The 14,429-nt window shown below is 51.2% G+C and overlaps 1 protein-coding gene across 1 annotated transcript in view; it reads left to right on the top strand.

The window, feature by feature from the left end:
• Nucleotides 1-7,732: 7,732 nt before the first annotated feature.
• Nucleotides 7,733-14,429, top strand: part of C5H4orf50 (chromosome 5 C4orf50 homolog) — a 49,602-nt gene continuing 42,905 nt past the window's right edge. Inside the window, exons 1-2 of the mRNA XM_065877266.1 lie at nucleotides 7,733-8,019; nucleotides 12,546-12,684. Coding sequence (XP_065733338.1) covers nucleotides 7,733-8,019; nucleotides 12,546-12,684 — 426 coding nt within the window. The remainder of the gene's footprint in view (nucleotides 8,020-12,545; nucleotides 12,685-14,429) is intronic.

The raw sequence follows: 14,429 nt of genomic DNA, 5'->3' as shown, positions 1-14,429 counted from the left end.
TGACGTCAGTGAGCCAGGAACTCGGGTTGGTATCCTTTCATTTTCACTGATAAAAATGATTTTTCTAAAAAAGGAGATTTCCTCCCAGCTCTGACTGTAACATTCCTTTAGGTGCTATGGAAGGTGGCCTTGTGGTAGATTGCTCCTGGTCAGGCTCACTGGCCCCGGGGCATCCGGGGGTCACTGGCGAGTTCCACCGCTGAGAGGAAGATCAGGGAGCTCTCTGTGAATAAGATTGGACAATGGGGACCTGGTTGTCCCCCTGTTGTATTTTATCTTGAAAAGGCGGTTGTGGCTTTTCCCAAAGGTTCTTTCTATTTTGGCTTTGGTTTTGGGTGCTCTCTATTGCCTGTGGGACACTAAATTCACCGTAGGGTCCAGACCAGGGTGGGCTTCTGGGATCAGGGGTCTGCAGGAGTAGCAGGCTGATGGGCAAGTCCATGACCCGCATACAAAATGCCCAGGAAGCCTGTGTAAAGAGCCCACGCTCCTTGCCTCTCCCCCACCACCTGCCCTGGACCCCAGGCCTGGTTTTGATGCCATCCCGGCAGCTGGTCCTTCTCTGGATCATTGGACCCTGCGTGTCTCATCCTGAGTTCCTTCTTGGGCACCCAGGCCTCCCCCATTCTCCCTGTTCTGAGTGCCCACCATGGACTGGGGTCTGCCAGGGCCCCTGGAGTCTAGAATTCTGCTGCTGAGTTCAGCCCAGGTGAGGGCCCTGTGAATTCTGAGGATGCCCACAGCCTACTAGCCGCCTGGACCCCCAGGCTGAGCTCTGACACTTGTCCCTGCCTGATGTCCTTGTGGGCTCTTCCTTGGATCCTCTGTGCCCTGGTCCTAGGACAGCGCTTGGCACGTGGTTGATGCTCATTCCGTGCTTGTACAGCAAATAAAGGAATGATCCCAGGTCTGATCAGACTGGGAGTGGGGGTTGCCGTAGTGGGTTGGGGGTGGGTGCTGGGAGACAGGCCATCTGAACCCTATTTCCTCACTCCCTGGATTGTCGGGGAAGGTCCCTCAGTGGGCTCAGCTAAAGAGTTCAGGACAGTGATGGGAACAGGTGAGGGCAGATAAGCCAGGGGCTTCCCCAGCCATTCTCCCCCTTGGTTCTTGTGTCATGTCAAATTATTTTTTAATTTTCCAGGATAGAAAAAGAGCTTATGGAATAAACTGAGTCCTATGGCAAACCCAACCCCACTCAAACCAAAATTCAACAGCAAAACAAGCTATTCCAAGCCCAGAAACTGAAACCAGAATTCACAGATACCACACGACAGCTTGAACGGGAGGCATTTAGGATCTATGGCTGGGTCCTGGCTGGGCCAAGCTGTAGGAGCTCTGCAAGGATGATGGGGAATTTGTCAAGCTCAGGGCCACATCCAAGTCCCCACTGTGGCACCTTCAAGAGCCCGAGGGGCAGAGACCTGAATACCAGGAAACTAAGTGCAATTACTAGAAATGGATTGACTGGAGAGCCACTGCACTGTCTGGGGACAGACTGCATCCTTGTCCCTGCACAGCATGCCTCCCCTAGCTGTGGTGTGTGTGCCCGGCTAGACACTGACTGTGTACATATGTCTCCATGAACTGTGCCGTGTGAATCCTGGAGTCTATCAGCCAGAGTGACTTGCAAATGTCCCTGTGATCTGAACCCAAAGTCAAGCCCCAGCCAACAAAACCCTCCAGATCTGTGTGTAGCTGAATTCAGCAGCTGTTGGCCAGAGAGAGAGGACTGGAGCCTCGCCCACTGTGGACGGTGGACCCCAGGACCTCAGATTTACAAAGGGGAAGCCACAGGCTCCATCACCCTTGAGGGTGAAAGTCCCAGAGCTTGACTGCACCTGGGCCATTGTAGATCAAGGATTGAGAGGTGGACAGCATCCCCGCCTAGACCACACTCGGGCTGTCTCACATCTGGGTGGTAATTTGCAAGGGGCTGGCCAGGAAGAAATGCTGGGTTGTGGAGCGATCCCTGGAGCACCCGCGGGAAATGAGGCTCCTTCCGCAGTGGTCTGAGACCAGGTCCACTTTCTTACAACCTCAGCCATTCCTGATCCCAGGAGACCTGCCTCTGCACCACGCCTCCCAGGAGAACGATGGATTGGGTGGGGCTGCCGAGGAGGCCAGGACACCAGCTGGTGGAGGTCAAGCCCAGGAGCAAATCCTGGAGAAGAGAAGTTACTTTCGGATGTCGTTGCTGTTGTTATTCTAGGGTGAGCAGGTGGGTGGGGGAGCATCTCCAGGAAAAGGCACCTGCTCATATGACTGATCCCTCCCAAACTTTTGGAAGGAAGACGTTGGGAATCAAAGTAGATCAAGTGAAATGGAAGGTAGTGAATGTGAAGCAAAGGACAGCTGCATCTTGTTGAAAGGAGCAGCTGAAGGCAAGGATGGGTTGATCCCAAGGATGGAAAGATTCATTGCTCTGTGTTTGTTGGGCTGTAAGAGCAATCCTATAATTTCTGGTGAGAATAACCTTTGGAGAAAACTAAAATGACTGAAATGCAGGCTACCAAAGGAATCAAGGAGGGCAGGGAATCCAACAGAGGAGCTGAAAGTTCTCAGAAGGATAAACCCAAGGATGGAGAAGGACACGGAGCTCAGCACAGAAGGGGCACCCAACCAGATGGAGAGGGATACTCAAACCAAACCAAAGGATTAGGGGGCTCTAAGAAAACGCACACCCAAGATAGCTGAGAAGTGATCATTCTCTTTTGAAATCTAAACCCAAAGCACCACCGCAGCAGCCCCCATGACTTTCCCACATCTGATAACCAAAAGCAAATGAACTGATGTCTTTGCTTGAAAAAAGCAGGCATCTGAGAACTCCAGGCAGCAGTGGGAATGTGGAACCATGCAGCAACTGAAAATGAAAAGCACGTCTGCTTTCTCTGGGGCCAGAGAAACACAGAGAAGCCTTGCTTTGCTAACTTAGTAGCAGAAGTCTAGGAGGTGTGCAAGGTCTCTGGGAAGCTAGTCCCACAGCACAGAGTGTCCATCCCTCCCTGCTGCAGGAGTGTGGGCCTCATGCCCTACTGCCCCGCGCTTCTGTCTTCTCAGCTCTCCCACTCGGACAACAGGATGCCAATGGCAGTGGCTTTGAAGTCAGACCCATCCAGGTCCACTCCTAGACCAGCCACTCCCCTGCAGTGGACACCGGCAAAGTACTTGCCACTCAGAGTCTTAATTTCTTCATCTGTGGAATGGTGGGTGATAGTTCCCACACAGCACCTCACAAGAGGTCTTCTTTGGGCACAAGTAGACAGTTAGACCCAAAGACTCTCCGATACTGGCAGGACGGGCAGCATCTGATGCACCGCTGTGGAGGTCGTCCTCCAAGGAGACCATACGGCCCACAGGGGACCAGGGGCCAGTCTCTTTGACCCCCAGGAGACAGTTCAGGTGCGAGCGGGTGAGGCTCATACAGGCAGGTGCAGGGAGCCAACAACGAGTCGGCATTTCTTGTGATGGTCCCAGGCATTGCTTCCAAGGTTCCCTGCCAGGGACAGGCCCAGTCACAAGAGCCACAGGGGGCCTCCGAGTTCTGGCGGCCCACCAGGTGCGTACTCGTGTACCTCTGCACCCAGATGAGACACACAGCTCAGAGCTGCCGTTGTGCTTGTCGCCTAGTAATGCAACCGACCTTCTGCCCAGATGAGGTTTCCAGGTGGTAGAGCTACAGACGCAACGGAACCCAAGTCAGTTTCTCACACAGAAAGGAGAAGGGTTGGGTCCACCCTTTACCACCAGCCTCCTCACAGATCTACTTGGGGGGTGAAGGGAGAGCCCAGGTCAAGTTCCTGACACAGGGACGCCATGCTATGCCACTTAAATGTGCTGTTTCCCACTCCCCTCACATCTCACCCCTCCGCTCCCCTCACACCTCATACTTCATTCCTCCCCTCCCCTCACTCCCCCCGCCCCACCCCGCCATCATATCCCTCAGTCCTCTACAGGCAGTGGAAACCAGTGAGGGGCAGGGTAGAAAAGTTCAGGGGGCAGACCGTGCCCCGCCGCCACCGTCTGGCAGCGGTGTGGGCCCGGAGACCAGCCCTGCGGGTGACCAGCCATCCGCTTTGCTCAGGTCAGGACTTCCAGTTCTAAAATGGGGAAGTCCCGGGCACACTGGGCACTTTCCTCGCTGCACGTACTGAGTTGGAGTCGGGTGAAATGCAACAGGCGGGCGTGTGCGGGAGCTGAAGCTTCTAGAGTCTGCTCACCCTAGAGGTCCCAGGCGCACTGACTCGGTGCCCAGGGCCCTGTGGGCGGAGGGTGGGGCGGGGCTGGAGGGGGCGGGGGCGGGGGCGGGGGGAGGGTGGTGGCACCGCAGGTGCACTGCGCACGCGCAGGCCCTGGTCAGGGGCCCTGGTCACCTGGAGCTGGACTCTGCGATTTAGCGCCCACTCAGCACCTTTCTTGGTGAATTCATCATTCTCTCTCCTTCCATTGGCCAGCCCTCCTTCCCTCTTTCTGGATTCTCGCGTTCCGCAGGTGAGCCTCAGGGTCGGGTCTCCTGCTCTCCCCTCACCTTCCAGAACCTGCTTGTGAAGAGCTGATAAGCGGGAATCCCACCCGCCGCTTCCAGTACAGAAAAGCACATTTGTTTCTCTTTTCTCACATTTAACCAGGACCTGATAGAGGCCTGCCAAATTGGGGATCCCAACCAGCCGATTTGGGGTGCCCTCCAGGTTGTCTGAGAAGCCTTGGGGACTCCTGCAGATCCCGCACTGTGACCCTGGTTCCAGCTGAGGGGCAAAGCTGCCGGTCTCCAGAAGCCTGGCCTCCTCCCACCTCCCTCCCAACCCTCCTCCCGCCCCCTCCCCACCATCTCTCTGGGGCTGCCATTTCATCTGAAGTGGGGACCCCTGTGTCCTGCCCTCAGCCAAGCTCTGTGTCCTTCCTGTGGTCGCCGTCAGCCTTGGGGAACCTCACCCAGGCTGCGAATGATGCAGGGCCACGTCCTTACAGCAGTTCCATGGCCATCTGTCCCCTTTCCTCAGGTCTCCAGCCCTGAGAAGCCCGCAGGGGTGATAATGCACGGGCAAGCCGCCTCCCTGTCCTTCTCCCTCAGACACAGATGGTTCATTCCAAACGAAGCTTAGTCAGTCTTAGTCATTTATCCAAAAAAAGTCTGAAGACACTTCCCCAGGCAGAGGCCCTGGGGCTCAAATGCCCTTTACCTGTCCCGGCTGCACCTTTCCTCTAGGCTGCTTCCCTAAGAAAGGTCTACAATACCTGCTTCCTCCTCCTTGCAGGCCTGGCACATGATTTTTCAGGTGGTCACTTGGCCCCAGTCGGCTATCAATTAATCCTTCTGCTCGAGGATGCTCCTGGCAGCTAAGGTCCCTGCGGGCTCGCTGTGCCAGGCACAGCACCAGGCACTTGAGAGCTAAGTGACTCGTGCAACAGCAGGGAGGGGACTGCTGTTCATCTCATTTTGCAGGGAGCTGGGTTAAGTGCCCAAGATCTTGGCGCATAAGAGGCAGAGCTGGACACAGCCCAGGCAGGCGATCTGAACTACATGTTGCTTCTGCCTGTCACGCACCACCTGCACGCTGCATTCACTGTGTGCCCGGCGCTGTGCACTGCCTACCCTACAGCCACTAAGTTATGCCTAAACAGCTCTTGATATGGGTACTATTTTCACTACCCACGCCCACCTTTTATGAGAAGTTAAGTGATTTGTCCAAGATTCCATCCAAGAAGCACCGGAGATCTGAGTTGCCCCACTGCGCCCCCTCTTGGCCGATACCCCGCCCTGCTGCCTCTGACGGCTCCATGTCTATTGCAAGCCCCCTGCGCCACCCTACACAGCCACTTTTGAGGAAGTAGATTTTAATTTTTTTTCCTTTGCATTATGGCTTATTACAAGATACTGAATATAGTCCCCTATAGTCTATAATAGGACCTCGTTGGGTTTAAAAAAATCTTTTTCCCATTATGGTTGGGAAATACACTCTAAAACAAAATTTTCTCCTGACCGAGACAATCTCTTCACTAAGGTAGACAAGAAAGAAAACAATTTTATTATCGAAAGAGCATCAAACCAGAATGTGATGTGCATCACAGACCATCCGCTAAGAGATTTGCAAAGACAGAAAAGAATCTCACTTCTTGTTAGCCAAGGAGATACAGCCCAATTCGTACAGGTCCTTGGGATAAACGATAATTTGTTGTCACGTAAGAGAACTTGGCAGCACTATTTATTACATATAGGTCACCCTAAATCCACCTGGCCATCGGAGTGACCCTCTGTGTTTGTTCATTTGTTTCGTACAAAGAAAAGTGGAATTTCTCCTATCTCTATGACAGGAGGTGGTTTTGCAACTTGGAGCCGGGAGACCAGGAAGTTAGGCTCCGACCCTCCCACAGGAACTGGGAGACAGGCTTCTATTTTCCTTGGGTGTTTGCATGCCAAAGAGATGGCTCCCAGGATCTTCAGAAACACGTTCCTGGGTCAGAAAAGCAGCAAAGGGCCTATATAGCTTTTAAAAGAATCAACATATATTTCAAAGAGATGAAGAAAGAACGACAAGTTTTCTAAAGTAGGAGCTCTCAGAAAAGGGTGGGGGAAGTCTCTTCCATCATTTTTCACAAGGAGGATTAAGTCCTGTAGTTTAAATTTCTATTTGTTCCTGCACCACTCTGCATCAGGCCTATTTATTACACTCTTCCCTGGCCAGCTCCTTCCAGTTCTCGCCTCCTGCACCCCCCGCGGTACCGCATCCTCAGAGATCTGACCAGGACCCTCCTTGGCTCTAAACACTCCAGGGACCCCCTCACTTCCCACACAGAGATGCCATGTCCTGGAGTCCAAGGCCCACAGGGATATGGCTCCAAGTCACCTTCTGTCCTGGGTCCTCACTTCCCCCTTCAGGGTGTGCACTGGGCCAGCCAAACCCGACCACTCCCACTCCCTTCACCTGTCCTGACTCTGTCCTTGGGCTATGGTCCTGAGACTCCCTCCGCCTGGAGGAGCCTTCTTCCCACCTCTGTCATCTGCGATGGGTCATTCCTTGGCCACCTATACAGCCTCAGTCTCCTCCACAGCAGGGTGTGTTTCCTCCTGTTCGGGGTCTGGGTTCATCCCTTACCCCTTGAGTTTTGGAGTCAGACTTGGATTTGAATCCTGACTCTGCCACTGCCCATCTGTGGGGCCTGGCCAACTCCCCCAGCTTCCAGAGCCTCTGTTTCAGCATTTGTAAAATGGTTATGAAAATGCCCACCTCCTGGGGTTTCCAGGAGAATCGGACTAGGTAAGGTGAGATGATCCAGTGCAGTGCTAGTTTCCCTTCCCCTTCCCCTAGTAAACTCCAAGCCTGTGATAAATGTTTGCTGGACTCAGACAGGAGGTTTAGAACTTCATTTATTACGTGGTGAAAACTTGAGCCTCAGTGCTGAGAATTTATAACATTCTGATGGTCCTGCCTAGAAATCTTATTTTCGCTCTTTGTATACATTATTAAGTTTTTAATTCCAAGCGGCTTTTCTGCTTTGGGTGACTGCCGGCATGCTGGCTTGTAAAACGAGAGGCTTTCATTCATATTGTATGACATTTCTGCAGGTGAAACCCAAGTCCCCCACTCATAAATAATCCACCTGTTCTTGCCCTCCTCAAAGGGTATTTTCCTGCACAATCTGAAGGCACCACAGCCACCTTGAAATCTACAGAAAGTCCATGTTGCAGATTCACTTAATTGTATCAAGTCTTGGCCCATGAACTATGTCTGGGATGGAGCCGACAGCTAAAGGACGGACTGAAAAAAGTTTCAGCTATGTTGTCAGAGCCCCCAGCAGCGATGGGTTTGATATAATGAACGTCGACGTGAAGATCGACACGTCCTGGATCTTCCAGGATGTAGAGGAGACTGGTGAGGAGCCGGGATGTCTTCCAGAAGAAGCAGCTAGAAGCCCAGACGTGGACACGGGAACACTCAGGAAGCAACTGGAATCCTCAGAACAGAAGCTGTTGGTAGCTGTGGACAAGTACGTGATGTCAGAGTCTGGGCTGAGGAGCAGGTAAATATACCATTTGGACCTCTTCTTTGTGTATGTACGAATCCTGGGGCATCCTAATTGTGTCAGGATGGAGTGTCGAATCATTTCTGTGACTGAGGATGCAGGCAAAACAGTCAGTGTTCCATAACCCGCCACAGCAGTCCCTCCTTTCTGTCTTTCCCTTCCTCTGCTCTGTATCATAGGGGCTGAGCCTATTTCCCAGGCTCCCTCGCTCACTGGCTTCCATCTGGGTCCAGCCAATGGGAGACGCTGAAGGGAGGACGACGGGAGAAGCCAGGGTATTCTCCCCTTCTCTTCTGCTCTGGGTGACGTCTCTGACTATGGCTGCCATTCAGTCATGCTTTCGGCTTCCTCTGTGGTCCTGCTTCTGGGCCCCAGTATCACCACCTCCTCCCTGTCTACCCCTCCAGCCCCAGGGGCAGAAGTGGCTCCCAGCGGCTGCTAACCTCTGGGTTGCCTGTCATCTCTGTCTGGCCTTTCGTCTCTTCCATCCCTATGTTTGTTTGATTCTCGCTGCTGAACCTTCTGGTGTAGGCTCTATTTTCCTGATGGAACCGACATGGTGCAGAGGTGGGGCGTTTGAATCCAGGTCTTTCTCCAAAGCCCATGCTCTGTTTTGATCCCTAGGCCAGTAGAATGAGGTGGGGTCTTGCATACATATCAAAGGAGAAACCAGCATGGAAATGCAGTACGGTTATGGCTGGGGTCTGACAGGTTTACCAATATGCCAACAGCCAAGTATCTTAAATTTGTCCAACTTCACGCTTTTGGTGTGTTTCCCTTCATTTTAGTAAGGGCGAGTCAGTAAATGTGTATTTACATGATCTATACTTTTTCTCCCCCTTGTAAAACTTTTCACGTGAAAAAATTCACATATGAGAAAAATTATTCTGTCACCTTCAGTATCAGTCTATGTGATTGTCCACTCACTCATTCATCCATTTATTCATTCATTCCCTCATTCTACAACGTGCACTTAGCCCTCGGGAATCACATACTGTTTGTTGTATGAGTCTGCTGGGGCTGCCATAACAAAGCACCACAGACTGGGGGGCTTAAACTGGGGTCTTGAACAAAGCACCACAGACTGGGGGGCTTTATTTTCTCATAGCCCTGGTGGATGGAAGTAAAAGATCAAAGTGTGGACAAGGTTGTTTCCTTCTGAGACTTCTCTCCTTGGCTTGGTGATGTCTACCTTCTCTCTGTGTCTTCCTGTGGTCTTCCTTCTGTGCATGTCTGTGTCCTAATCTCCTCTTCTTATAAGGACACCAGTCATAGTGGATCAGGGCCCACCCTAATGACCTCATTTTAACTAAATTACCTCTTTAAAAACCCTATCTCCAAATACAGTCACATTCTGAGGTACTAGGGTTGGCTAACTTCAACATATGAATTTGGGAGGACATATTCAGCCCAAAACATGAGTTCTAGGGGTTGAGAGCTGGAAAGGCAGGGCCCCAGCCCTGGAGAGATAGAAGTATAGCTCACGCAAGGTTGTACATGGCAGTGAAAACCAGATGGTCACAAGGCCTGGGAAAGATGGGTGGGAAACCAGAGGAGACCCCTCTATGTGAGGGAGAGACAGGCAGCCTGGAGGCACCATGAGTGGCGGAGAGGAGGGGCCTCTGTGGCTGGGGCCTGGGGTGAAGCCATCCTGGAGGCGGTGTCCTGGACCCGCCTGTGGGGAAATGTGGGCTGTGTCCTCAGTTCTCTGAAGGTGGGACGCACCATCCTGTAGAAGCAGGGCTTCGGGAGAGGAGGCCCGATCTGCGGCAGGGGTTGGGAGAAAAAAGAGTTAAGGCTTACCAAGAGCCTGTGGTGCAGGGCACAGTGCTGACCTCCCCCCACCATGCCTCCATCTCTGCTCCCTTGAACCCTATGGCACATAGAGCGATATGATCCCCTTTTCCAGATGAGGAAACTGAGGCTCAGTGGATGAAATACATTACTCGGTGTCACGGAGAGCTGAAGCCAGGGTCTGAACGCACGACTGTGAATATAGATTTCAGGCTAATTTCACCATGGGTTTGCTCTAAGTAGGGGATAGTAAAAGACTGATAGTGTACATTGGATTTCACTTCAGTTAAAGAGTTAATGTTTAAAAGTATTTATGGCAAAACTAATGCAACCACGATGTTAGAAATTTGAGGATGAGAGCCCCACTCCCACCTCCGTAACACTATCATTGCTGCAAGTTCATTTACAGTCTAAATGCAACAAAATTAATAATAGCTGAACACGTTGAGTGTTTCCTCTGGGCTAGGCACTATTTACATGCTCGATGCATATTAGCAGACTTAATCCTTAAAAATCAATGACTAGAAATGAAGTAATAGCAATATCTTCAATTTCTAGATGGGGAAATTAAGGTGCTGGCTTAAGTAACTTCTCCGTGGTCACACACCCGGCTACATGGGGGCGCTGGGACCACCCAGGCAGCCTGCCCGATTTATCCTGGTGGATATTCCCTGATGGAGTCTCCCAGTTCCGTAGCACTCTTTGCAGCTCTACACTGTAATATATATATTTTTAACTTGTCATTAATCAGTGAAAAATGGTACTTCATTGTCTAGTTCCTGTTTATGTGTGTATATGTTTCCTATGGCTGCTAAAACAAATTACTGCAAACGTGCTGCCTTCAAACAGCACACATTCATTGCCTTTCAGCTCTGGAGGCAGAAGTCCTAAAGCAGTCTCACGGGGCTACAGTCACGGTGTCCGCAGGGCTGTGCTCTCTCCAGAGGCTGTAGGGGAAACCTGTGTCTGCCTTTTCCAGCATCTATAGCTGCATTCCTTGGCTTCTGGCCCCTCCCCGTCTTCAAGCCAGCAGGGTAGCATCTTGCTTCAGTGGTCACGTGGCCTCCCCTTCTGCCTCCCTCTCATGAGGACAGTCGTAACTGCGGTTAAGCCCACCCAGATAATCCAGGATAATCTCTCTGTCTCAAACTCCTTAACTGAATCACATCTGCAGTCTCTTTTGCATCTTAAGGTAACATTCATTAAGTTTCGGGAAGCAGGGCATGGATATATTTGGGGGCTGTTATTCAGCCTGCCACCATGAAAGTAGTCATTTTCTGCCTAGTTTGAGTATAGGGATAATACCAGAATTAAATATTGTCCCAGATTTAACGTTTCAGATTGGTCTCAAAAACTAAAAAGTTAAACTTTTCTTTTCCCATTCAGATATCACCACGTTTTATAATCAATCAGAAGGCACTCCACCCAAGCCTCTGACTGACGAATGTGCGGCCCCTCTGGTCCATTTTGGAAGGAACTTAATTTTAATCTACACAAGAGGGCCCCCTCCCTTCTGCCACTTTAGAGAGCCTCCCCCAGGGCCTCAAAACTAGAGCAGAAGAGGGGACTCTTGGCCCTATTATTAATAAGAGTGACTCACTTTATGTAATCTTCACAATAACCCTCTGAGCAAGGTGCAATTACCTGTTTTACGGATGAAGATACTGAGGGTCATAGTGGTGAATGAGCCCAGTTAAGGCCTCATGGCAGGTAAGTGGCAGAGCCAGGAGGCAAAGCTAAGTCCTCACCCAGGGAAGCAGAGTCTGTCCTGGATGAGCAGGTCACCTGGTGTGGAACTGGGTAAAGGAGTGAGGCTGTGCAGAGCTTGTCCATGTAGGCTGGGAATGCCCTTGCCACGTGTTTCACGGTCTTCTATTATAGAAGTAAGATTGGCACATTGAGGGGACTTGGATACTAGGTACGAGCAGGGGACAGACAAGTGAGTCTATGTAGCTCCTCTGCTCCTCATGGGACCACTAGGCAGATGTTCCTTCTGGCTTCCCTCCATTCACATGTGCTCCTCCTTTCTATGTAGCTGAGGTCAGGGTTCACTTCCAGCCTGGGTATTACTTCCCATATTGCACAACTTCAGCACTTTCTGAAGTGCTGAAGACTTCAGGTGGCTTAGCCATCCCTAACTGGTAGGTCATTTCCAACGTCTCACTTTTGTAATCCAGAGATTAATTTTTTAAACGGCAGAAACCTTTTTTCTGCATTTCAGTCATTTCCTTAGAAAAGATTTGCAATAATTTAGCTTAAATGGGAGGCAACAGAGCACAGGGTTAAAGCATGAGTTTGGGAGCCATGCAGCCTGAACTCTATAATGGCCTGTGACCTTGGGCAAGTTGCCCGGCCTCTCTGATCCTGTTTTCTCATGTGCGAAGTAGGGGGAAGGGAATCCACCTGTAAGGATTAATTGAGACAATGCAGATGTATGGTTCAGATGTTTGGTTCAGTCCTTTTTCATTGGTATGACCTGAACTGGGGATTACTGGTTTAGGGATGAGAACATTGTTGAGATTCCCAGTGCCTTACTATTCAAAAGAGGTCTCTGAAGTATCTTAGATCATCTTCAAAAAGATAGGTATGAATGTTTTACAAAATGTCATTTTGTCAGAATATCAAATTGGCCAAATAACAGAAGAAAAAAAGAAGATCCTGGTGTCTGTGAAAAGCTTAGGCCACACTTACCGCATCCTGAGTAAGCACCTTGCTGCTTCAATGCGCAGAATTCAGGAGCTGGAGCTGTCGGAGAGGAAACTCCTCCAGAAGGTGGACCAGCTGAGCGCCCTCGTGTTCCAGGAGAGAAGTGCCTCTCTCCGGGCCCAGGAGCAGCTGGAGGCGCTGCAGGGGGAGCTCGCCAGCCAGGTACCGAGTCCCTCCTCCTTCTTTCCAGTACTTGTTTCTTGTCCCAGCAGAGTCACCCCATAGGTTTGGATGTGGTAGCAGCTGCCCTTGAACATAGACAGTGGGGCGGGCCTGGAGAGCCTAGCCAGGAGGGGTAAGAGAGGTCCCAATTCTAACAGTGCAGGCAGGGGCCGCTGGACCTGGGCAAGGTCACGTGGCCTCCCTGGGCCTCGGCTGCCCCATCTGTAAAACGGGGCTCCCATCCTGTCCTGCCCGCCTCATAGGGCTCTGGCTGGGATCCACTGGGTGGCATGCGGGGGCTGTGCACTTGCTGGGAGCTCTGGCCAGAGGTTCCTTTCTGCGGACTTGGTGCCTGACAGGGGAGCCGGCTCTGGCCTAAGGACAAGGAGAGGACTGATGTGGGGTCTCTGCCCTCAGGAGCTGGCTTGCAGGCAGGGACACAGATGGGAAACAAGTAACTCCAACGCTGGATGCTGGGAGCCATGGAGAATGTGGTGTGTGGTGGGGAGACAGAGTTGGTGAGGCAAGAGGTCGCCCTGGCCAGGGTCGCCAGGGCCCTGGCATGATCCAAATTCTGCAGGCAAGGGGGAGCAGGACTTAGGGGGACCTTAGCAGGAGAGGCTCATAGTCAGGGTTTTGGGGGATATCACTCTAACTGCATGGGAGAGAGAGGTGGCAGGGGCAGGGGGCAAGTTAGAGCGCGATTGGAGGGGGAGTGGGTGGTTAAGAGGATAGGCTCTGGAAGCAGATGCCTGGAGCCAAACCCTGGCTCTGCTACTCATGAGCTGTGTGATCTAGGCCAAATGACTTAACCTCTCTGGACCTCAGTTTCCTCATCTGTGAAATGGGAATGATACAGTACCAACCCCGTTCAATTGTTGTGTGGGTAGAGGAAGGTAATACGTGTAAAACACTCACAACGGTAGGCATTTGGATAGCCCTAGCTGCCTTCGTAATTACTAGTCTTTACTGAAATATTCCAGCGGAGAGATGACGAAGGCTGGAGGGCAGAGACTTGGCAGGCAGAGACCCAGAGATCCCGAGAGGCATCCGGTTTCAGTAAATTCCTACTCACGGCGCAGCACAGCGACTGTTAAATTGCAGGTTGACGCCCGTAAGTGGGTTGTGAAATCAATTCCGTAACTCACAACCAGCATTTTAAAAATGGAGTTGAGTAGGAATTATGAAAGGGCATCACGTGTACGAAGGGGAGAGCCTGTTTCCTGAAACTTCTGTTTCAGTTGTCAACACGTGCATATGTATAACGGGGCATGTTCTTAAATGTATTTTTTACCATGGGAAGTAGTCCAGAATGTTTGAAAAACACCAGATTGATTAGCTTTCAACTGAAATAGAAGTGAAGCATGGAAAGCTAAGAAGTTCCATTAAATTGAAATTAGTCTCTGAGATGCCAGGGAGACATGCAAGTGCCACTTTTCCCCTTTGCATTGAACTTCAGATGCAGAAAGTTGAGTTCATCCTCCTTGGTTCACAGCACATCATCGTCAGGGTCCGAGAGTTTTTAACCCGAGGTATAGTAGTGTTATGTGGGATCCCACCATCAAGAATATAATCTCTCCGTGGAAAATCCTGTAATTAATACTTTTTGTCATGCCTTACATACATATAGGGTTTCCCAGGTGAATAGACACAGTCCTGTAATCACCAGAGGTTCCTAGTATGATGGGGAGACAGAGGATGAGGGTGACAAGCAAGGGAAATGCCATGAGAGAGCTCGGGGCACT

This window comes from Phocoena phocoena, chromosome 5, assembly GCF_963924675.1.
Source record: "Phocoena phocoena chromosome 5, mPhoPho1.1, whole genome shotgun sequence".
Classification (NCBI taxonomy): Eukaryota; Metazoa; Chordata; class Mammalia; order Artiodactyla; family Phocoenidae; genus Phocoena; species Phocoena phocoena.
Note: the sequence above shows the minus strand (reverse complement) of the source record. Positions and strands in the feature narration are given on the sequence as shown.